We start from the raw sequence: 25,353 nt of genomic DNA, 5'->3' as shown, positions 1-25,353 counted from the left end.
ATTATAGGAATGGGAAAGACATAGCAATAGGAGAAATTATTGGCTCTAGTTGGGGGACAATCCATAGAATGATGAGGTCCTAATTCATCTAAAGGTAGTTGTAATTCAGTCCCAAATAAAGCAATGTGGTGTGAAGAAAAACTAAGGTAACAACCCTACAGGATTAGTGTCTGATGAATGGGAAAGGCACTGTCCATCCAAGAACCTTGTGGGGCAAGAGGAGCCACAGGGCTTTTTTTAGTGTTCTCAGTATATGCACTTCAGTGCTTCATAAATGCCTCATTCCATCTAACCTACCTGGCTGGGGGCACGGACAGGAGTGGAAAGACTTGTGAATCTGACAGATCTATGACCTCTGCCCTATGCAAGCTGGCCTCCTTCCCCTCCTTCCTTCCCTCTCCTTTTCCAGGGTCACAATGTCAACTCCAGAAGAGGAATATGCCACAGAACTGGTTTCAGGAGGAAGATCTGCAATCATATTGCCTCACCGCCCCTGGGGAAGGAGTCCTGTAGCACCTGATGGCCTCTCAGAAGTTGCCTGGAGGACATGACATTGCTCTCTAGCTTGTTCTAATGGCTTCAGGAGGAGATAGGCAGGCAGGACAGCCAGGGTTAGCAACCTCTGGCCTTCCAGATGTTTGGACCCGCCACTCCCATCTTCAAAGTATAGCAAGAATGCAGAAGTAGACATGATAAAAACCATGGCAATAAAACCTCATTGCTTGTATTAAAAATATCAGAAACAGCACCTGATTGACAAATAATCTGGTAGTCTATTGTTTTTAGACGCTCTTAGCACAATTTAATATGTTCAACTGAAAATCTATTTCTTTGTAGGAAAATTATTGGCTAGTTTGGCTCACACAAGAGCAGGTATTCCAGAAGCAATTACAAGTTTGGGAACTGTCCAGCGTCTTTGTTACCACTTATATGCAAAGGAAGAAGAGGTACATCCTTATAATTTTTTTTTTCATTTGGGTCAATTCAGTCTCTAATAAAGAGATTATTATCCCACATTTACTTGCACTCTTTTCAGTGAGTATTCTGGGTGTGTGTTTTCAGCAATCACAGCTTTAAAAATTATATTTATATTTTTATATGACTCATGAGTCAAAACATCTCCCCGACCATCTTCTATATAATCACTTCACCAAGACGGTCCCTGCCCACAGGCTTACAATTAAAAAAAAAAAGGGGGGGGGGAGGAAATGGGGAGAAAAGAGAGAATGGTGGTGGTCGCTAAACTGGGCAAATATTCCATGTAGCTTCTCAACTGAACAGTTTTATCCATAGAAACTGGTCATCATTTTACAGCTGGATCATGGAGATCCATTGTACAGCTGAATCCTATGGCCCACAAACATCATGGGTAGGGAGCATGGGAGAGTTCACATGCCCACTTCCGAGACAGCTGGGAGATGGGAGCTCCAGCCCCTGCATGGAATGCTTCCTCAGAACAGGAAAGTGACCTTGGAGAGGAGGGGAAAGGGGGCAATTCAGAGGGAGGGAGGGAGGGAGGGAGGGATGCAAGATATCCTGAAGCTGCTCCAGTATCCTTCCCTCCCACTCCAAAGCATTCCAAAGAGGGAGGAGGAGGAGCAAGCAGGCCACCGAGGCCTCTGCCATTCCTTTCTGAGCAAGATGAGTGTGAGCTTCCACTCATTGGGAGCTTCCACTCATTAGAGCAGGACTGTGCCTTAATCTCCCCATGTTTATTTTGTGTTTAGATGCTCATAAGACTTTTGATGAGGTTGGAAGGGTTGATTTTGTTGAAGCTTTTGGAGAAAACAGGCATATGGTGCTTTTTGCATGCTGCCTCAGCCACATCTGTGGCAGAGGTCAGAAATGACACTTATAGAGCCACCCTGCACCATCCCTCAGCCTCTGAACAAAGGCACCAAACAATTATCCCCAGTCTTTTTCCTGTTGCCTTCAGAACCACCAGTGAATGCCATCTGTGGTAATCATATTTTAATATATTTGTTGAATGTTGTTACATCAATGTGCTTGATACTGCTGCAATAACAGAACTTCAGATCATATATAAGATTTATTTAATTTCCATGCCACCCAATGACTGGAGCTCTCTGGGTGGTTTAAAACGAATACAATATATAGGCAAGTGCGACAATGTGGCTGGTTTCCAAACTACATTCGATCTAAATTAATCTCTGCTTAAACGTTCTTCAAGCTACCAATATACAGAGGTATTCCTGTAGGCAGCTTGCTAAAAATAAATCTCATACCAATAACAAATTCAATCAAATGGGTCTAAAAGCTTTTCTTCTTACTAGGAGGCACAGCTGTAATAAAACTGCTCAGATATTCCTGCCTTCGCAGCCAGAGGTGCAGTGAGCGACGGGCAGAGAGTGGGTATTTGGGCTGCAGGACCTCATTTATGGAATTCCTTCCCCAGAGAAACGCGCCTACTTTGCAATCTCTTAAAGCAGAGACTGGAAAGGGCCGAGTTCAGGCTGCCAGATGTGCAGAGGGTTTGGGGCACGGCCTCCGGAGAAGAGAGAGGGCTGGGGGAAGAGAGGAGCCAGGGCCTCGGAAGCGCCACGCTCCTTGCTCTTGCACCGGGCCCCTCTGCTCCTCCTCCGATGGGGCGGCGTGCAGCTGCTGAGCGCCTGTGGCTCCCGAGGGGGGAGCGCGTGCCCCACAGTCCGGGCCACTCGGCCCAGGGCCTTCCCCACTGCGGGCACGTGGCCCGACCACCGCGCCAAAATAGGCCTCCCGGCCCTGCTTGAGGCGCCAGGAAAGCATATTCCTGTTTCCTGGGCCTACTGCCCCCAAAACATTCTTACGGTTCTTTGTTGTTGGAATTTCGATGGGCAGTATATGCATCTGCCAAATCAATTAAATGAAAAGCGTGAGTTACCCGAGCGCGGCCTACTTCTCTTGCAGGTCCGCACAGCTATGGCGAGTGCTCTGGGATACCTAACATTCAACCGAACTGCGTACCGCCATCTATTGGTACAATGTAGGAATAAGCCCAAATTGTTTAAGAGGCTAATAATGAATCTTAGCAAAGATGCAAAAATAAATTCTGACTTTGTGAAAGAATTCAAGAGACAAAAGAAGGTTGGACTTCCATCTCTCAGGTAGTATTAATTATATTTTGAACGTTTTTACAGTGGTGTTGATTTTAGAAGGCTGCTACACCTCTCACTTTTGTAACACTATCTTACAAAATTCTATTCAATAATATGGGCCCTATACTAATATTGGTGAAAGACCTTTTAAATTCCCCCAACTCAATATGCACGTTAATGAGAAATTGAGGAAAGTCTGCTGAAGAACTTTTTTTTTTCAGAAATGAGTTGCAGGGAAACTATAACTCACAAAACTAAAGCATTTGAAATTTTCATAGATGAGGTGCAAAGGCTTCCAAGGCTTATTTCTAGCTTTGGTGGAAAATAGTTGTAATTTAACAATACCGTTGTTGTGTATGTGGTTTTTGGGGATATGTATTCCCGCCCCACACAGAAGTTTTCTTCTTTTTCTCCTCAAGCTAAAAATTACAGTGAAACTCAGTTCAAACATCTTTCCCAACACAGTGGCTTAGAAATGAGAGGATAGATTTATTTTAAAATAATGTTCTGGTTTAAATTGTTTGCATGCCTTTAGCATGAATGTAGATCTTTTGTTATTCCCAAGACTTGTATTATATATCATTACAAAGGTAGACTCAGTTCCTTGTGATACTTTGGAGGATAGAGTGCTAGTATAATATCCTACACATAATTGCCCCAGCTACGTATTATATGTTATGTGCCCAAAGAGCTTTGCAAATGCCAACATCTACTTGACCTCTGCAAAGAACCCTGGACAGAGGAAGTATCCTCAGCTTAGTCTAGGGAGGCATCTACATAATCTCCCCCATCATGATTTTTTACTTAACATCATGCAAGATAATGGAGACATTTGGGCACTCCAAATTGGCACACTAACATATTCTTGGAGCTAGTGGTTGCATCCAGGAAGGGCCAACTGTGAGTAAGACATGCTGAGAAAACACACAGGAATCTTCTGACACCTTCAAAAGTAAAAGTAAATATTGTTGCCTAATCTTTTCCAGCCTCATGCCCATTTAGTCAAATGTAACTGATAAAAAGGATTCCGGACCGGAAAAGCTTCAGACTATGATAAAAGTGGAATGCATTAGACTTTAAGGTGCCACAGGCGCTGCTGATTTTGCCAAAACAGTTACATGGCTACCAGCAACAAACACACTGAATGTGCAAACGGCACCTTCTTCTAATAGCATCCCATTTTTATTAAATCAACTTTTCATCTGAAAACACAGCAGTACAAAAACTATATATTAAGTTGTTAAAGGTTGTGGACAAAGGTATTATATAAACGTAACAAAAATCATTGTAAAGTGAACTAGCAACATTTAAATAGCAGATTAGTAATAGTCATGTCACATTGATAATGCAGTTACAGGGATGCACTATGAATTTTGAGATGCGGGCACTCACCATGACAGCCCCCAGAACTACACCCCCAAGGAGTGTGCAAAAATTCAGGCCAAATAGTTGACCAGATCTAGAAACAGTTCTGGCAGTTTACATCTTCACCAGAGCTGGTATTTAGGAAAGCAAATGGGTCTTAATTGTCCATGCAAGACCAAGTCACTCCTAAATAGTTTACATTACTATTGCACCTTGGTACAATCCATCAAGAACAGAATCTAATTGACATAAAAGCATAAGGAAGTTCAAAGAATGGCAGTGATGAGTTAAACAGAAAAGACACCACTTTCCTCAAAGACATAAGCACAAAGTGTTACATCCTAACACTCTGCTTCAGTTGTAGTTTTTTTTGTTTTTCCCTGATTTATATCTTGCCTTTTTCCTACAAAGGGCTCAAGGCAGCTTACATCATTCTCCTCCTCCATCTTATCCCCACAACAACAACCCTGTGAGGTAGGTTGGGCTGAGAATCTGTGACTGGCCCAAAGTCACCCAGTTGGCTCCATGGCCAAGTGGGGACTCGAACCCGGATCGCCTGAGTCCCAGTCCCAGGCTCTTAACCACTACACCTCACTGGCGCAGTTGTGTTAGGCACTGATGTACGTGGAGCAGGTGCCTTCACTCTTGTGATCCAAACCATTCTGATTCAGCTACTGGATTTGCTGGCTGTGACCAGCTGGGACTCCTTCAGTCCTCCCATGCGAAAATCTTCCAAAAAGTCCTGTTCTGCCAGCATGGCAATTTCTACTTTCACGGCTGAAGCTGAAATGCTGTTGTCTCATTCCCTGCTTCAGTTGATTGTGTTTCATGAGCTTCTTCCTCCCAAGCTTTTCTGAAGTCAAAGTAGGCTCCCGTGGGCAATGAAAGTCAGTAGTCCACTTATACTGCTCATTGGCATCACTTCTGTTTTATGGGCACACTGCACACAGTAACACTTTAGTAAGTTAATTAAACTCTTGATTTTGTTAAGTTGGTAAGCAAAACCTCCCCCCTGACCTCGCTAACTGCAGCCCGTAGTGAGAACAGCCTATATGCATTCCCCATTCTCCAAATGACAAGGTATGACACCTTTCCTAATTTTTGCAGCAGAGCACTCCATGGGAGGGTTGCCCTCATGTTGCTGCTTCAGTATTATGGGTGGAGAATGCAACTGTGCACATGAAATATCTGTTTATCAGGAAGCCCTGTTCTGCATTCCTTTGTTACAAGAGATTGAGGGCAAATGCAGGTCCTGCTTCCCTGTCTAATACTCTAAAAGACACTCATCTAACCTAGCAGTTTCAGGAGGCACTAGCAGAGCAACCATAGGCAGGTCTACTCAGAGATCCCATTGAATTCCATGGGGCCTACTTCCAGATGAACAGAGAGGGGATTGTAACCTAATGTTCCTTATTAGATTAGCTCACCTCAGCAATCCATATATACTTATCTGAGAATAAACTAAATTCCAGGGATTTACTTTCGAGTAGAATAGGATTGTATTGTAAGATGTATTTAGTTAGGCCAACAGGGAGGTAATAGAATTACTTGATAGTCTATGTTCTTTTCTGGTTTTATATGCTTCAAAAGAATTATTCAAAGAGTGTTGAGAGTTGTCTTCGTTCTCTTTATCTGGAAAAGTGGGGATGAACATTTTAAAGTAAACAAAACTTCTACAGAAAAGTGATAGTTGTTATGTATGGCATCTTGTTGAATGTAAGCAAGGTTATGGGGGCTTCCTTCTTATCCATTGGACCCTGGGGGAGGGCAGTGTACAAGTGAGTCTGAAATCTGTGATCAAGAGTGTTGCTAAGGATCTACCTGAATTGTGAATGAAACAAGGCCCCAGTGCAGATTTCATTGTCAAATAAAATAAGAATTCAGTTCTGGAAGCATAGCCATCTAGTATCACAAAAACACTGAGACTTGAAGAATCTTAAAGACCAACATACTGTGTGTGTGTGTGTGTGTGTGTTTATCTATCTATATATATCCATCAAGCTCCCTGCACTTCCTGATTTTTATTTAAGACTTAAAAATGATAAACAAAATTACTGGGAAGCTGGCTTTCTGCAAAGCAAAATGCTTCCCTCAAGCACCGTGTTTTATCTGGGTTCAAAAGAGTGTATTCGCTTTTAGAAGTGCAGATCCTGTCTTTGCCTTGCATTTGAACAAGTTACTTTCTTTTTAGTTTTGCCACTTTGTTTTTTGGAAAATGAGTGTTTTGTAACCTGGTCTATTAATGGTAACAACTATTTTGTGAACTGGAAAGCCCTGCATGGTGTCCATTTTGCAAAAACATCCACAACACTCCCAGAAGACCAAATATGCCAACCCAAAAGGACTGTTGAGACGGAATGTATGAAGCAGCAGATGATTAAACTGTTTAATGAAAATGAACTCTGAATTCAGAAACTATGTGGAGAACATGAAGATACACTGTGCTTAATTAGTAGATTGCAAGTCTCTCAGAGTCATCAGAATCTTCAAATAAATTTCTTCTAGGGTATCCTATGAACATCAGTGAAAAAACTACAAAGTATCTTAACTGTTCTTAAGACTAAAGCCTACTTTCTTAACATTTGCTTTTTCTTTTCAGTTTGGAGATAAATGGAGGGCCACCTGCAGTTCCTGTACATATACGAGGTAATTTATGTCTAGAAATTATGGGTAGACATCTCAGAATCAGCTGTGTCTTTCTAGCTCTCAGCTATAAGGTATGCAGTATTTATTCCAAATTCTGACAAATCAAGAGAGAACTCAATTGCACACCCAGTGCAGATGTTAAGCATGCTCAGATCTCCTTGGCTTTGATACAGATATACACACACGGTAGTGAACTGCACCCATATGCCTGCAGTTAAGCACTGACCAAACAGGCGAAGCAAGTTATCAAACAACAAACTGGAATCCAAAGAGGGTGGCCAGTGTTGCCACTAGCAGCAATTCCTTGGGTTCTGCAGCTGGCTGCTCTGCAGTCTTTGGGAGGTTGCCACTGGGGACTGCAATACCCCTGTGCAGATCCAACCCAAAAGTACAGCTGCTGGTCCAGCAGAGGTTCCACATCTACATCTGATTTTGCATATATGCATCATCCTCCATTGCTCAGAAATCATTGCCCCCAGCAATCGGCAGGCCATTTCTGTGCAATGAATTATTTAATGCAAATTCCATTTTATCTAATAGTTTGTGTAACAACAAAATATAATTTGTGATGATCTCTCTTAAAAACCACCATTGGTTATGCCACAAAATGTCCGAAGTATTCTGCAGGTAACAGTGAATAAAAAGTAATGTTTTTCTTTTGTAGACAAATCACGGGGTTCTGGTGTCAAAGTGTACAAATCAAAGTGCCGTCCAAAGGATTCCCTCTTTTTAATGCCCACAACAACTCATCTAATGGGCAGATTAAGAATGTTGGAGAAGCCCCGCATTCCAGTCTCTGGACACTATCCTTTTCCACACACCACAACATCAGACCTCATTCAAGTTTCAAGACCAAGAATTGTTAACATCAGCACTCTCAGGAGTAATTTGCCAGGGAAAAAAAGCTTGAACACAGTTCCTACATTGCAATAGCAAAGAAAATAAAAGCTGCTGCTAATACCTCTAGCACAGGGTTAGTAATAATGGAAGAATTTTCTGCAATGGTAGAGAATAAAAGCACTGGAAATATATGTAAACCTTCATGTCTTAAAAATAACTTATGTGCAGTGGATGAAGTTAATGTTTTCTTTCATAGTATAGAAAATTAAGGGCATGTTAAAAATAACTTATGCATATGTCTTTTAAAATGTTTTAGGCTGCAGTGCTAAGCAAATTTCCTGGGGAGTTAAGACCTAAGAATGTGCCTTACTTCTGCACAAATAGAAGGTATCTTTAAGCTACCATAATCAAGGCAGCCAATCTAATAAAACAAATCAGCTTGCCACTACTCTGAATAGCATCTGAATATTAGGAATAATAGTCATGCTTCAAGACTGTGAAGGCGCACCAGATTATTATTACCTCCAGTTTTTTCCTTTGACAAGGAATTCAAGGTAGATTACATCGCCCTCCTCCATTCCATCTTATCTCCACAGCAACAACCCTGTGAGATAGATTAGGCTGAGAGTAAGTGACTGGTCCATAGGCTAGAACTGGGATCTGCCAGATCTCCACTCTAACCAATATGCCACCGTGTTAACACGGGATTCTGATAACTACGTATTCCATAACACTGATTAAATGGGCTTTTAGTATTACCTATCTGAAGTTAAGCAACTTCAAGTATCCTTGATTTCAGTAGGACAGAGGTAAGTACACCCTCAGACACAGAAAACAAATTGGGCTTAGGATGCAGTCTTATGTATGGGTAGACTGAAAAAAGACCTGTACCTTCCAACATCCCTCAGCTAGCATGCTGGAACTTCTTTTTGGGGAATGATGGGATTTGTAGGAACTTTTTCTGTCTAAGCATGTAGAAGATTGCTCCCTTATACAGTTTAGTGATGGCTGGATTGCATCCCAACCTGCAATCTTAATTTTACCCAGCTTTATTAGGTTTTACTTCAAACAATAAAACTATAGTGTATTTACTTCTTTTGCACATGGTGTAGGGTCAAGCTGGAAACTGAGAATTATTTCATGGCCTCAAGCTCTCCTCTTAATATGCCAAACCTTACAGAAGGTAACACTTGAATGTTTTACATCTTTCCTCCTCTCAACCTTCAAAATAGGGATGAGGTTCAAGTCGATATTTTAACTTCAAATGAAGAATTATGCAATAAATTTGCACACTAAGTTGCAAAGGGACGGCTAAGTGTTCTAGGGAGGTGACTGATTACAGTGCTTTTTGCATCTTTCTTTGCTCACTTGAGCTGAGTTCCAGGGTCAAGATGTGGTCAAGATTTAACATAAAATTATTTCCTAGCATAGCACAGTGATGTTCATTCCCAATAGCCCATCTCTCCAGGCAGGTATCACATTAAAATTTCTCTGCTGTATGAGGAAGACATACAGCAGTATCCTGCTGTATGTGGAAGGCAGGTGTAAAGTTTGAACTGGTACTCTTAATTTGAAAGGTGCAGCCATGCCATTAAAGTTTGCACCTAATTATACTGAGATATCAAATCAGAATGTGTTCAACTACAGTTACTGCATTACAGGCAAAGGGAGTGCAATTCTTTACCAGTCAATTATCTTGTTAAAAAAGTTCCAGAATGCTTAAAAAACAAACTAGTTTACAGACTTTGTAAAATTAAGAGTGAGCTCAAAAAGTGATTGTATTAACTTTACTTCACAGTTAACAGGTCTAACTAAGCAAATGTATTCAAGTACACAAATAATTGAAAATAACCACACTTCCTACTTCATAAGGTTTTCAGTTAGTCACACTGAAAAATGCTAGTCTTATTTTATATCTGATTAAAAGAACAGATTTACAAAAGAGGATAAAATGTTAAGAAATATCTTCTTCCTATTCAGCTTCTGCGCTGTCCTCTGTATATGTTTCATTTTGATATTCCAACTTGCTTCCTAGCTTAGTATGAAATGTATCAGCAACTGCATGCTGGAGGATGAATACCACTGTTACAGAATTTATCTTCATTTGACATGTACCCTGCTTTTCCACAAGAAAATGGCAGCCAACCTGGCCAGAAAAGAGGGCAGCAATTCTGACAGCATTCATTATTCACACCTAGTTCTTGAAAAAATAAGACATCAGATTATCAAATTTAGTGCTGGCACTTTGATGGAAGCTTCTCTGACTTGTTCTGAGATGTCAGTTCCAAGAGGAGCTCTAAAAAATAACAAGTAAAAATAATGCTTTAACACACAAGACTGCATAATCATATTGTGATATCAAGAACAGACAAACCAACAAGCTGGCACTGTAAATTCATGTTTGGCTTCTGTACAGGCAGTGAAATTATACAATATCTCATCTGAATTATTACTGCACTTTCTTTAAGAATTCAACTGTCAAATTCAAAGTAATACAGCTATATTTTATTTTAATATTATGTCCATAAAATTTCAAACAGAAGTATTTTTATTTTGCTGTTCAATATTAACAACTTTGGCCACTGTCTTCTTGCTCCTCATACTGAATTTAAATTTCTCTTACTAAATGGAAGTCTCATGCAGTGCAATCCTATGTGAATAGACTCAGAAGTAAGTAAAATCTCTTTTAAAGAGGAGAAATTCAGTTGGCCTGAATTTCACATCACTGCCCTAATGTTAAGAAAAAAGAGGCACGTGGAATAATCATTGGCAGAAAATTAATGTGCATTAAGTTAATCTTAGTATAGGCAGAAGCTTTCTTCCCTGATATGCTACACATTCACCAGCATGGGGTTTTTGACATTAGAACAATATGACAAACTAGATCTGGGAAACATGCTGATGGCAGCAGGGTAGAAAAGCAGGAAGGAAAATCCCACTGCCCAGCATTAATAGAATAGAAAAACAAAGGATATGAAAGCAGTTATACTACTTACGTTGGTTCGTATCTTATGCCTTCTGTACTGTGTAAGACACCCACTCCTGCACAAAGCCGTTCAACGCCATTCCTAAAGAGGGAACACTTGTGCATGGTATCTATAGCAAGCAATTTCATTCATCACAATACAGTCCGCGCTATACAATAATACTGATATTGTTGGGCAAGAGAGTCTTCAACCAAGCTTGGCACTCTTCCAGCTAGCCAAATATCCTTTAATGGGATGATACCATATGAACACGAGGCATCTACCTGTGAAATGTACTCTTTGGTCATCTTCGTATTTCTGACTGAACAGCAATAGGCATTTTTTCTATTTCAAAACATTATGCTATAGGGTCATTCTAAATAAATATGATGATTTGCCTAGGCCAACTTCCCCTATCCTCAGAACAATGGCTATTCTAAAGGATGCAGCAATGGAGAAGGCTGCCTTAGGTGTTTGGCACTTCCATGTAGGAACTGAATGCATCCCAAATATATACAACCGTATATACAAAATCTGTCCCATGATAAATGTGCACTGCAAAGTATGTATGTATCCTATAGGCAGGATATATGCTGCCCCCAACAAAGAAACTGTTTGCAACTATGTAGTACTCTCAAATTGCTTACCATGCAATCATAACTCCATTGTCAGTGCAGAGTCTTGGGGGTGGACATAGCAAGGTGAAGTCAGTGGCATCAGCTACAATCTGCAGAGCTCTGCGGATATATTGGTTACATGCAACACCTCCTGAAACCACCTGAAACCAGTGTTGAAAGAGGAATTTTAATAGCTAAAGAGCTGGATCTTGTTACAATAATGTGAGGCGAGGAGAAGGATGTGAACACCCTCCATTCCAAATTAACTAGACACAGAGGAAAATCCCCCACCATGAATTGCAGTTCTCTGTATCTTTTGGGTGGCATTCCACTTAGCCCATCTCTCCACACAAATCCACAATCAATTGAACAGATCAGTTCCTGTCTTTGAAGACCTACCTAGGATGGCTTCGAAAGTAAATAGGCCATGGATGGAGATGTTTTGGTCTTCAACTCCCATCAATGCTACCCAGCAAAACCAAGTGTGAGGGATTGTGGAAACTCTAGGCCAAAACATCTGAAGGATCACAAGTTGACCTCTGCTGATCTGGGCTAAGTTCTCCCAAGCTTAGCAGTTTTTTCTTCAAAGCATTCAAAATGACCAGCCACCATCAACAAACTTTTACTTTCCTTTTAGTCTTTCCGTTTGTCTTTACTTTCCTCTTTGTCCCACAGCTGAGACATCAACAAGCTTTAGGTACACTAGGGAAAAGATTGCATTTCATTCTCTCTGAGGGCAAAAGAAACCTAGTCCTAGCAAACAAGCAAAGAGCATGCTTGTTCTGGACTATCAGCTGGTTGCTTAGGAGAAATGGTGGGTGAAGTCTCTGGGCTCTGGTGAGCTTTTCAGGCCTGGCCTCTCATCTCCTTTACACTTGGGAGGGACCAAGGGCCACTCCCACACACTGTAATGGGCATACTCTGTGGGTGGGGTACCACAGGGTACCTAACTTTTTTTAGGGTTTGTTAGCACAATTGCATGCAAAACCAATCAGGGTTCTTTTTGCTGTAGCAGGAATGGACAAGGCCCACTGCCCACCCCTGCTTTAGGACAATGTACAGTTTCCATGATGGGATGCTATATACTATCAGAGCTGAGCAGAGAAAACTCTCAAGTGTGATTCCACACGTCTGTGGCCAGCTGTGAGGAGTAGCAAAGAGGACTGCCTGCACAGAAAGTCATTCCATGCGAATGTGGCCATCATGTTCAATAGAACTGGAATGATTCCTTTCCGCATCTGTCCTTCCATACTCTGCAAACTTCCTCTTGTGCTTGGTCCAGTCCTGCAACGTGAACTGAGCCAAGAGGAATTCCACAGACACCCATGGGCCCCCAAGCTGGGTAACTGGTAACCTTCCGAAGCAGCTCTTCCCGGCAACCAACCTTCCCAGCTCCCTGCTGCTGATGGCAGTGGCAAGCACGGAAGAATGGAACTGCTTGCATAGCACATGGGGTCATTTTGTGGTGAGGGCCCCATGAACCCTGGGCATGCCTGCCAGTAACTTGGACTCTGTGCTGCTGCAATGCAGAGTGGAGTCTGGGAAGTCTGTTGTTGAGGTTAATACTTCCTGAAGCTAAAAGTGCAAGTAATTTAAAAAAAAGGGCTTCTGGTTGGAATTAGAACAGAACCAGAATTCAGATTCAGTCAGATATGCAACAAGGAGAAAGAGAGTAGGAGAAAACACACTTACCAATGTTGCATTCTTTTGGGGCAAGAGATTCTTCCTTCTGCAAAAGAGAATGGCTCGGTGTGTTCGCTTAGCAATGTGAGCAGTGACTGCGTACTGGACTGTGGCAGCAAGTTCTGAGACACAGGACAGGAGCTGGCCTTCCTGAATGCCTGCAGAAAGAATTCCCAAATGAATTGTCCAAAAGCATGTGTAGCAGGTCACACAAACATTTCACATCAGGGCTATTCTGGAGAATACCTTCCACCTTTTCTTTCTGTACAATCACTCTGTTGACTTGGGACTGAAGTCCAGCAAAGGAGAAGTTGCAATCACGCTGTCGCTCCATGGGAATTGTGAATTCAACATTCAGCATATTTCCATGCTGTGCCAAATATTCTATTGCTCTTCCACCACTCAAGCCAGAGCAATCTGGGTGCTTTCGCAAACAAAGTCTTCTGGCTACCTTAGGAAAGGCAAGACAGAAACTAAGAAATTATCATTTAAAAACTCACCCAATGCCACTAAGAAATTACCTTATAATTAAAGTGGCAATATAAAGAAAGTATGTCAAACTATTAAAAACTAATCTGTCCATTTAAATTGTATATATTATTCACACACACACAAAGGGATTTAGCAGAGAAGATAGCTGCTGTCACAGGGATGACTTTAGTTAATGAAATAGAATTGTTCTGACCAATACTGATGATAACCAATGGCAATGACATAATTTCAAAATCTGTTTTTTATTTCCTGTATCATTTTAATATATTTTCATTGGTTTGTATTGTACTTGCAGGAGCCTTTGGCAGTAAAGCAATAAATCTTGATTTTGCACAGTGCTGTGCTTGTAACATGATACGAAGGATACACCTGACCTAGAGCTTGTATTGCAGAATGTCAACTGCACTGAAGCTTGACTTGCTCACCCAGATGCATGGCATCCACATCCTTATGGTGCTAACCTATCTAGCTGTGACACGTATGTGTCAGCACTGCAAACAAGATGTTGGGGCCAGTTCTTTGAGTCCTTCCCCCTGTCTTGTATTCCCTTGCAGTGGGGTGCTGATTGGGTGGGGAAATCACATGCCACAGTTCCTGCCAACATTGTTTTAGCACTCACAGCCATGTGACAAGGCACCATGAGGTGGCAGCACCTGTAAGGCTGAGGGTGAGCCTGCAGGTGACAAAGAGCAGGAAGCCTGAGAAAAAGATTTAAATGGCTGTGGAAAGAAGTGTCAGCACTGGTGAGATTATTATTTTATACAGTTACGTGTATTTTATATTGCTATTTATGTATTTTAATTTATTTATTTATTTGTAAGCCGCCCCGAGGCTTCAGCGAATGGGGCGGCCTAGAAATTTGAAAAAGAAGAAAAAAAAGATTAGTGGAAATGGTCTGCTGAACTGAGTTTGCATCCGACTCAATCATAGATGGCATGACCCATATCCTTTTGCAACCAGCATCACCCAGCTATCGATCTAAGGCAGCAGGCCTATGCAACTGTAATAAACAAACAGCAATAAAAACCAGAAATGTTACAGGATACCTTTTCCTATTAAACAGAATTGGTTATAACAGCTTTATGGTAGGACATTGGAAAGAAAAGGAGGTACCACCCTCTACCTTGACAGATGGCTTATGGAGGACTACGTACCTTCCTTGACAGCCAGCTATTTATGGACAATGGCAGACAACAACGGTAGTGGGCAAAACCATCAGACCTCACTCACCACCATACAGTTGATGATCAAGGCAAATATGGTCAATACCAAGAATATAATGATGCAGTCACTAAAGCGTGTTTTATGGCTTCTGCTGCAGCCAGAGAAAAAGGGAGTCTCTGAGTGTCCATAGATAGATTGTGCATCTGAAGACGTATACTCCAGGTGGGACGAAAGGATATCTTCAGATGTTTTAGACTATAACTTGCACAGGGCAAGCCTAATCTGTTAACACACCTCTACCCTTGTCCTTATGAAATGTATGCCATACACTTTACAGACTAGTATTCCTAAAAAATTAATCCAAATCTAAAGAATTACCTTATCCAGCATGTCCCCTGGTGCAATGTCCAATGTTTGTCCAAGGACAAGAAAATCTGAAACTCCTTGTGCCACAGCCAGTATACAGTGTCCCCCGGAGAGCAAAAGTACTAGGAATGGAAACTCCACGTGGTTGGTCAGCCGCACAGTAAGCGCATGTGCCTCCATATGATGGATAGGAATGAAAGGCTTCTTGTATTTCTCCACCAGGCCTATACTATAGTTCAATCCAACTCCAAGGCTTAAAGCAAGCCCTGGCTTTACAGTTGTTGCAACAGCTGAGAGTTCATGCACACTAATGCCACTGACAGAGAGTGCTTGTTGTACTATCCTCACAATATTTTCTTGGTGAAGCTGCTGTGCTATCGGAGGAATAATACCACCTGTTCTAGTTAGAAATAAACACATGTGTCATTATTTATTTATTTCCATTTCTATGCTGCCCCCTAATCCAAAGGTTCTGTCAGTGGCTTACTGTACTACAGCATAAAAAACACATAAACTACAATAAAACAGCTATTAATCAGATAAAACAATAAAATAGGATAGCACCTCAAATATTTATTTTATTTTATTTTATTTTTGGCCAGGTCGACTCAAATTATATTGTTTTTATATTGTGTTTATTTATTATTGTGAGCCGCCCCGAGGCTTCGGTGAATGGGGCGGCATAGAAGCCTCCTAAATAAATAACAAATAATAATAAATAAAATATACTCACACACACCAGCAAACAAAACCAACAAATTAACCAAAATTAAATTAAGATAAGAAATCCATAACAAAATTAAAAATAAATTAAATCAATCAAAAACTTGTTTTAGTAAAAAAATCATGTTTTTGTTAAAAATAATCATGTTTATGGTAAATCTGTTGATTCTACTCAAAGTCTCAAATCATACATTTGGTTGCTCTGTAAAGTCATCTGAATACTATTCAATCAATGGGTCCTCACCAGTGTCGTTCCCAAAACAGTTGTAGGAACAAGACTATGTATCAATGATATTCATTTAGAGATCAAATAGAATTACTGTGCTCTGCTGAATTCCTACAGTCTGTTGGCAGGTTTTAAAACCACTGAGCATGGCTATTAATATTGTCACAGGCATTTACAAAGCCAAACTTGGGTGTTTCCTGAGAGGCGTATCTCAGAGAGTAGTCTGTCTGCTGGCCATCTCTTCAGGATTGAAAACTTCCTGACTCCACTATTCTGCAATAAAAATAGGGGATGGGGGAGTCTATGTAAACGTGAGTATAGGGCAGGTGGACAATATCCCAATGCGCCGCTTGACCTGAGCGAAGATGCCAACCCCCACTTTAGGCTCTTACCCATGGGGAAGCTTCATCACCTTCCTGTGCAAAACGTTATCAGAGGTTTCTGGGCAGACATCTTAACTAAGGATGTGGTGGGCACCCAGCTCTATCCTTTTGGTTCCCCTCTTGGATAAGGTTGCACACGTTTAGTGCATGCTTAGTTTAATAATGGCTGAATCTAAGTGCACTGAAACTGAAGCATTTTTATTTGCTTTCTTATATGAAATCCTTCTCCACTGAAGACCTTTTAAAAGTCTGAACATAAACCTCTTGAAGACACAGTGTAACACTTTCTTTCAGGGCTTTACTGCTTAAGATGTACAGTCCAGAGGGAAAAACAAAAAAATTGGGTGGAACAAAACCCAGATTTTTTCCCCTGAAAAACTGGAAAAAAAAACCAAACAGTTTTTGATTGAAATACTTTCTTTTAGAAATTAAGACAAAGTGTTCATATATCATTATCCAGCCACTACTCCACTCAAAATGATTTCTAAAACTGATGTAATATTTTTACAGAAAGACTAGAGATGTTAAACATCTGGAAATAATGAAGCCGTAGAATTTTTTTTAAATCCTTTCTCCAAGATTCTCAGCATAGTTTCTTCTATTCCTTATTAAAGCTATGGATATAATGTATAATTTACTGTTGGAAATTTATGGATGCTATAAGTCATGCTTCGTTTCCCAACATGTGAACAGAGACATCATGTCATGATATGGAAGTAAATGTGCATTCTTGACAATTTAGGTTTTGTTCTATAGCATCCTGTGTTCTGGCTAGATGCTACAGCAGTAAAATTAATATAGTTCTATTACCCCCTTTTTAAAATCAGCTTTAAGTCCTAGAACTCTGTAGAGCTCACTGACACAATTTTTAAATAAATTTTTAGACATCATCACTAGTGAATCTTGCCTCGTAACACCATTTAACAGCTACCACTGCAGAAACACTCTCTGCTTAAAAGAAACTCAGTGGCCTGGTTCCTATGACATAAGCAAGGGACTGAGAGAGCTCATTTCAAAACTACCAAGGAAATTAGATATTCATTAATGAAAGCATTTACAAAGGTGAATAAAATGTCACTCTTCAAATAATAGTATATGAGATTGCATAAACATCCTTTAATTAAATAGGCTTACCATTTCTAAGCTAAGTCTTTCCAGTTAAATAAAATCACAATAGTTTTTCCTTCAGACCAGATGACCGTAAATTTCATGCAAGAAACAGCAACAGGTTTAGGAATTTCCCTACATTTTCTTAAAAACAGGAACAGATATTGTACACTACTCTTCCTTTCCCTCCAGTTCTTCCCACTTCTTCTGGTCCCAAGGATCCTTCGAGCACTCCTTACTGATATTCCCTCTAGTTACACATTAAACAGGACCATAAATTATTTTATGCATAATTTGGTTTGCTAAAGATTATCCTGTTTGGTATACTAAACTTACAGTTTATACAGACAATGACAACAAATTTACTGAGTTACTGAATTTACAGAGAGCCAGTGTGGTGTAGTGGTTAAGAGCATGGGACTGGGACTTGGACGATCTGGGTTCTAGTCCCCACTCAGCCATGGAGCCAACTGGGTGACTTTGGGCCAGTCACAGACTCTCAGCCCAACCTACCTCACAGGGCTGTTCTGGGGATAAGATGGAGGAGGAGAATGATGTAAGCTGCCTTGAGCCCTTTGCAGGAAAAAGGCAGGATATAAATCAATCAATCAAATGTTTACAAGTTTTTCAGTATAGCAAACCTAGTTATACATACTTTAGGAACATGAAGGCTGTTCATGTTCCTAACCCAGCCTTGCCTAACCTGGTGCCCTTCTGCACTACAATGCCCAACATTCCTGAACATTAGTCATGCTGCCTGAGCCTGACAGGAGTTGAGGTCCAAAGTAAGGACACCAGGTTGAGGAAGCTATCTTAGAGCACCAATGTTACTTTTGATGTCTAAAGAGTGCCAAAAACAACAAACTGAAAAAACATTGCATATTTTTCCATTTTTCTCAAAATGTCATTTTTCCCCCCAGAAAAGGGTTTCTTCTCATGGCTTCTAACATTCTGAAAGCTTTATATCTCTATGCTTAAATGATTTGTGGTATTTCCTTATAAATTATCTCTACAGGCAAGCTAAGTTAGTCTATTACAATAAAAATAACAGCACCTTGAAGTACCTGGCAAACTAACCAATTTCAACTTTTGTGGACTACAGTTCATTGGATACATGGTCCATTATGGAGAGGTTTCTGGCTTTTGGCTTGTCCGTCACTCTCAAAGGATGATGGTCAAGCATGACCAAAAAAAAAAAAAAAAGCACAAAGGTACATTCACCAATAGTAAAGACTTACTTACTTCAAATGAGCTTCAGTTTGAGAATGCAAAGCTTCTCCTAAAATGTTGCCAGTTTCATCTACCACTGCAGCTCCTGTATCATCACAGCTAGTTTCTATTCCCAGAACTACTTTAGTAGAGAAACACTTGCCATAGCAAGCAGACGTTCTTCTTAAATAATCACTCCAGCACCATTTTGAAATTATTTCTCCGAGGCTGCTTGCTATTAAAGATTTCTGTAAACAGGTGTGCCTAGAAAAAAACTGTACAAAAATGAAATTTAGAATGTAATACCTAGTAGACCCTATCATGCGCTGGTGAAATCTGCCATTACTAACCTCCTGTTGGCAGGGGATAAAGGCAAGTATGAAGTGGTATGGTAGTGCTCCACAACATGGCTTCAAAGAAATACACAGCTATCTCTTGATCCTGGAGGTCTGAAGATCAGGATAAGGCAAACAGCATGCACATGTGTAAACATATACACATGCATACAGCTCCCCAGCCCACCCTCCAAATCCAGGCACTGGTTTTCTTCTATCAGCCTCATGCAGAGATGTGTTTCATGTGCACTAACAATCAATGTTTTAACTATAGGCCAGGACATATGCGTGAAACACCCCTGGAATTAGTACTACCACCCTTCTCTGTTAATGTGGAACTAAGTCTAAGAAACAGTGGCTAAAAAACTAGATCCCTGGCTGAGTTTATGACTAGCTCTAAAATCAGAATTGCCAGCATCAACCTCCTATGTTCTGCTCTCAAGAGATCACACTGGATCTAATGTTTCAATACAATAATATAAGACCTCCAAATTCTAATGCATATATTGGGTTATATGCAGCAAAGCATGAGAAGACTTCAAAAACCTGGAAGACATTCTGCTAATGGACAGAAATCACTGGATTTCACTCATTAGTTGCACATGTTATGAAATTTATCTGATTACCATCGTTGTTTTAAACCCTCTGTTCCTTATGCATGAGCCTATACAATTTTTTGTCTATTAATTTGCCACCTCTCAAGTCAGATTTTGACACATAACTACTGATAAGATCTTTACTTTTCTTCTTGGAATCAAAGCCAGGGTTCCAAATGAGAGTTCAATTTCTATCCAAACCTGGTTTAAATCAAACTATATTTTAGGCCTTAAAATACTGTGCATTTGTTGAGAGGAACAAGAAGTCTTTCCTGCAAGTTACAAGAAAATCAGTTTCTTTGAACTCAGGGCAATATCTAATAGTAATTATTTGGTATTAGAACAAATACAATCCTTCCTGATACCACAAGAATTGTTGTTGTGAGTACTACAAGGAATGTGGCTAATGGTTTCCACAGCTGTTGGTTTTTAAAATCCTGACCAGTTCCTGATGTGCAAAGGCCTGAGACTAATGCAGTTGGAATAAATTCTACCATACTGTTTGGGAAAAAAACAAACTTTGCTTAGAAGGGCAATCATCCTAAAGTTCAAAAGCTGATATGAAATTACTCTTTTCTCATTCATTAAACTAAGTCATTTTTTAAATAAACTGGAGTGGTTAATCATACGGAGGCAAAAGCTAATGATTCCGCAATGGGAAATAATTATTTTTTACCTGTGTCAAAAACATGGTGTCAAAATAGCCTCTTTCTGTTATACTTTCCCAATTCAGACTTCACATTTCACAGCCTCCTAAGACAGAGGGATAAACAAAGTTGGAAACATCTGAAATAAAGAATGTGTTTCCTTTGGTGCATTCTCATAAAGGAGCATTTAATACTTCAATCTCATAAATTGCATCCAACAGTGACTCAGAATAGACATCACTGTTAAAATGAATTCCCTTCCCTGCTGCACGCCCCCAAGTCTGCTTCAGAGGGTTGGGGAACCCTACAGAGCAGGTTTGGGGTACGGGAAGCTGCAGGGGAAGAAAAAGAAGGGCAAGTCCCCCTGGTCAAGAACTCCACTCATATAATGTTGAGTGGAATCCTGTTCTTCTCATATGAGGAGCACAAGATCTTCAATCCCAGACACTACTGTATAGTGAGATACCATGACTAACAGAAAATTAGGTTTCTGCTGCTTTTTCTTTTTTTTGCCAGGAACAGGACTAGGCATAAGGGCCAGTTTGCAGGTCATTGGTGCTGACTGACCATCACAGATGCCACCTTAAGGAGACGTGTGAATTCTGATGATGCACAGTTTGGCTTCCAACATGCTGCAAACAAGAAAGCACCATCTCAGTAGTGTGCCAAAAGCTGAACTATCTGGAATTCCATGCATGTCATCAGTGTTCAAAACACTGCCCCTTTGTATACCATTTGGAGTCGGAAGTCGACACAGATTGCCTCAAAAGTGGCTAAAGTCATAGGAAGTGATCAAGTGAATGAATCTTGGAGTTTGTAACCATCTCCATTTTATGAACGAATGGGTATATTAAGGGATATAAACAATGAATCAAGTAAAGTGTTTGCAGAAGATGTTTTCTGAATAAGAGCATGGGACTGGGACTCAGGCGACCTGGGTTCTAGTCCCCGCTCAGCCATGGAGCCAACTGCGTGACTTTGGGCCAGTCCCAGACTCTCAGCCCAAACTACCTCACAGGGTTGTTGTGGGGATAAGATGGAGGAAGAGATGTAAGCTGTCTTGAGCCCTTTGTAGGAAAAAGGCAGGATATAAATCGAAAAATAAATAAATAAATAAAATCCTAACCAGGTGGTTCGTAACAAGGATTAAGAAAATTCTAGCTTAACTGATGCCTTCAAAGATTTAGAAACCAATTCTTCTAAGCAATAAAAGATTTATATAATGGAACAAAACTCTATTGATAGATTGATTACATAAAAGAAAAAAAAAAGCTGAATGAAACATGAGCAAGTGTGGTCATCCTTTATTCCTCTTTCCTAGGCTTTAAAGTTTTCAATGAGGCATCAGCAATGCATTGTGAACCTGTCTCCCAAAAATCAGATTTGTAGCATTACATTGTAGGTTTATGTTATGCAAGGTTGCTTTCATGAAATGTTATGGCAGTTCCAGGAGCCGTCCTCAATTTGTAGTCCTCTAATGTTTCCCCACTGCTTCTTTCATCTTATCTTTTACATACAAAATAGCTGCAGTACAGGTGGTACTAGGAGCTCTCCACCTGAAAGACCCTTTCTGCAAGAGGGAAAGACTCAAGCAGTGGTGGGAAAACATGGGAGAATTACAAATGGCAGCAGTTCTGAGCAAGCTTCCTTATGGAGGAAATTCCAAAGACAGAATTTACCACAGCTGAAATTGCCCTGTATCTGATAGGAAATGGCTGTAATCCTGTGGAAACTTTCTTGGGAAACCCACCATTCATCCCGATTATGATTTACTTCAAAGTAAACACAATTACATTGCATTAACGTTTTCCATAGAAAAGCACTTTCCTGTTGGGGACAGGGGAGGTTTCAATACTGCTTGTTAATTGGCTGGAGCTGCACAACCTGAGCAACCATTTCAGCATTTGGCATTAAAAATGCTGTCCTATTTATGACCCTCTATTCCAACAGCTGATTGGTCAACTTTTCAACGATGTGCTTTTACTGTTTGAAAGTACCTTCTATTCGCGATGACTAATTTTGGTCACGCTCTTGTACACTGCTCTAAAATCTGTAAGGATGAGGGACGACTCAAAAAATATTTTAACCAACCAACTGCAACCCACAAAGCAAGGTGTAGCATGCTAGTCGCCCCGCGAACCATCATCAACGGCTGAATGAAGTTTGGCTTGCGTTCCTACAACCCAGAGTCTTGAGGCACCTGACAAAAACTAACGCACTTATTTTGGCATAAAGACACCGATGTGCTTATCGCCGCTCCAAGAGCTGTGAACAAGCTTCTACGATGCTTTGGCTGCAACAGACTCGTAAGGCCGCCCCTCTGCACATCTATTTTCAACCGACTAAGAAAGCCGGGGTTGTGCGAGATTGCTATGCAGCTCGTGTTCGACCATCCACATGGCTTCTTGGCTGCGCTTCATTTTAGCACAGTGCTCGGCCGCTTGGGTTGCCCTGGCATTTTTGGCCTACAACTCCCATCAGCCCCTGCAAACAGAGCTGACAGTGAGGGATGCTGGGAGTAGTCGGTCAGAACCGCTGAAGGGCCACACGCTCCCTACTCCTGGTTTGGCGGATTATCAACTGCGCAGGCCAGCTCTCCATATCGAGCAAATGCCGCACGCGTGGCTTTACCTCAGTCCCAGTCCACAGTTCCGCGTCTTCTCAAGGGCCCCCTCCGGCTCTCACTGGGCCCGCCCAGGGGGCCGCGTCCACGAAATGGCCACGCCTCTCCCCTTCTCGCCACAAAAGTTAATCGGGCAAGATGGCGCTTGGGATCACGCCCGTCCTTGCCAAGCGTCACGTGGCCTAGGACGAGCCAATCTCATTTGTGGGGGGGGGTAAACGGGAAGAAAGCGGCGAGCCCGTGGCGGGAGCACAAGAGACGGTAGCGGAGCGCATCTTGTCGCTTTGCGAGCTCGACCTGCTCATCTGATTACCGCCTTTGCTTTTTGAGATCGGGAGACCTTAAGTTTGCCCGCGTTTCTTGTTGGCTTAATAAAAACATAGTGCTCCTATGGGTTTTTGTGTTGCTTTCTTCATGGCCTACCTGGCTACCTTTGCTTTTTGCATGTAACAAGGGCAGTTTGGGGGGCGGGGCAGGAGCAGTCTAAATGGAACCATCTCCTCCGGCAATCCGAGTTGTATTTTGCACGGGAGATGCTGGCCCTCAAGAGTCAGAGGCTAAAGGCGACCACGGTGAGATAGGTCGAGCTTCCACCACAGGGTTGTTCAAAGCATTGCTTCACACTCGACTGCAGGGCGGAAGAGTATGCTGTGAAAGGTATACCCTTAGTATTTCACGGACTATGTTGCAGGGTTCCTGTGAACTGTTTACCTCCGCAGCACGTCTCCACCTCCCTCTAACAATATGGATTGCATTTTCAGCCGTTTGCTCGAGGTTTAATATACACAACCACGTTTACCATTTGCAAGAAAACTTGAGTTTGAGACCATTTCTAGTTTGGTTTTCGAGGCAGTAGGAGTGAGATTTATCGCACACTATATACCTGCTCTTCAAATACTCCCCCCACCCCACTGTTTCTGGGAGAAACTCTTAATTGAAATCTAGGAAGAGTGCCGAGGCTGAAAAGTAATTGCATGCTTCCACGTGGATCTTTTCTTTTGGCATCGCCCCATCTCTTTCAGAGTTTTATGCCATCTGCAGCGCTTTCCCATCACTTCTCCCATCTTTTTTCTTACCACATAAAAGTAATAAAGAATAAATATAAGAGTCCCCAGTGCAAATGGTACTTTTAAAAGTTTGACGTGTGCAGGATGGGGACAGATCTGGACAAAAGCTGGGCTTTATTTAAAAATGTAGCTATGAATACTCGTTTTAATTTGATACCCGCAGCACCCAGCAATTACTCTTCTTTCTGCAATCTACTGGCTTGCTATTAGAAGTTAAAAGGGTTATGAAAGAGAACATCTGGAGACTGTGAATGGAGTTGCGTCGGATCTACAAAGAGGAAACCAGCAAAGATTGCCTCTTCCTTTCCACCAGTGGTAGAGCTCTGAGTTAGACCTCCACTTGGGAACACTCCCGCGATGAAATAAAAACTCTGCATCCAATCCAGTAAATTCAGTGGGGTTTACTCCCGATTACACACTGCTTTGATGGCTTTTTAGCAGGTAAGTGGGGTGTAAATGTAAATAAATTAATTTTAATAAGTCAAAGATATCAGACATTGTTTCAAGATCCTAAATGAAACTCTCCTAGCTATTAGTAGTTCGAGAGCATAACAGATGGCCACCAATGGTGGTGGGCTCCCTAGAAGAGGCTTTTAAGCAGGGGCTGGATGGCTACCTATTAGAGATGCTGTAGCAGGTTTTACTTCAACAGGCAGTCAGACTAGATGGCTATAATGTCCTTACCAACTCAGATTCTCCTGTTCTTTTCTACTCTTGCCTCCCCTTGCTATTCCTTTTAGGGAAAGGAATGCCTGTTTTGTTAAAACAGAAGACAAACTAGGTTGCTCTGCATTCGCTCTACTGTTCAGCATTTTGCATCAAATGTAGTCATGTATATATGCGCAACTATAGAAATTCCTTTTAGAACCCTCATCCATTATATAAAAGCTATATGACTATGAATCACACCATCAGGGTTAAAAGTGGACTGAAATTAAACGGGATTTGCCATGGGTCCCAATATAGTCAAACTGAAAGATTTAGGCATGCATTCAAACAATGCCATAGGCTAAGGTAAGCTCAAATGGATTTTCAGAACTGTATGAAGCTGTGTATGTTCGAAGCTTTGGGCAAGATGAGTCAGTTTCTTTTCAAAGTCCAAGCCAATTCTACGTGTAAAGTCACTTTGCCCTTGGTTATCATTAGTTGTTTTTGATGCCACACTTGCTAATCTAAAAAGACCAGTTAATTTTACTCACAGTT

General features: G+C 41.2%; 2 protein-coding genes across 2 annotated transcripts in view; one reads left to right on the top strand and one right to left on the bottom strand.

The window, feature by feature from the left end:
* The window catches only part of ANKAR (ankyrin and armadillo repeat containing), a 41,117-nt gene extending 33,078 nt beyond the window's left edge, over positions 1 to 8,039 (top strand). The window contains exons 20-23 of the mRNA XM_044427071.1: positions 838 to 947; positions 2,908 to 3,104; positions 7,060 to 7,106; positions 7,771 to 8,039. Of these exons, the coding sequence (XP_044283006.1) occupies positions 838 to 947; positions 2,908 to 3,104; positions 7,060 to 7,106; positions 7,771 to 8,039 (623 nt within the window). The remainder of the gene's footprint in view (positions 1 to 837; positions 948 to 2,907; positions 3,105 to 7,059; positions 7,107 to 7,770) is intronic.
* Positions 7,817 to 23,205, bottom strand: OSGEPL1 (O-sialoglycoprotein endopeptidase like 1). Its single transcript, XM_044427096.1, has 9 exons — positions 23,092 to 23,205; positions 20,490 to 20,566; positions 18,916 to 19,157; positions 15,247 to 15,634; positions 13,459 to 13,663; positions 13,222 to 13,370; positions 11,560 to 11,690; positions 10,943 to 11,014; positions 7,817 to 10,242 (listed from the first exon to the last, which is right to left on the bottom strand). The coding sequence occupies exons 2-9, from the start codon at positions 20,502 to 20,504 to the stop codon at positions 10,164 to 10,166; spliced, it is 1,281 nt and encodes a 426-aa protein (XP_044283031.1). The 5' UTR covers positions 20,505 to 20,566; positions 23,092 to 23,205; the 3' UTR covers positions 7,817 to 10,163.
* Positions 23,206 to 25,353: the final 2,148 nt, after the last annotated feature.

The sequence above is a fragment of the Varanus komodoensis genome, unplaced genomic scaffold (genome assembly GCF_004798865.1).
Source record: "Varanus komodoensis strain SLA01 unplaced genomic scaffold, ASM479886v1 scaffold18_1, whole genome shotgun sequence".
In the NCBI taxonomy this organism is placed as follows: domain Eukaryota; kingdom Metazoa; phylum Chordata; class Lepidosauria; order Squamata; family Varanidae; genus Varanus; species Varanus komodoensis.
The sequence above is the reverse complement of the archived record's forward strand: the minus strand, read 5'-3'. Positions and strand labels throughout refer to the sequence as shown.

Bases quoted from the DNA above. Each gene is read 5' to 3' on its own strand.
- OSGEPL1 (XM_044427096.1), bottom strand. The intron at 13,664-15,246 runs GTAATTCTTTAG...GCCTTTCCTAAG, and splicing joins CAGGGGACATGCTGGATAAG to GTAGCCAGAAGACTTTGTTT. The intron at 10,243-10,942 runs GTAAGTAGTATA...GTTATTTTTTAG, and splicing joins GGCATAAGATACGAACCAAC to AGCTCCTCTTGGAACTGACA.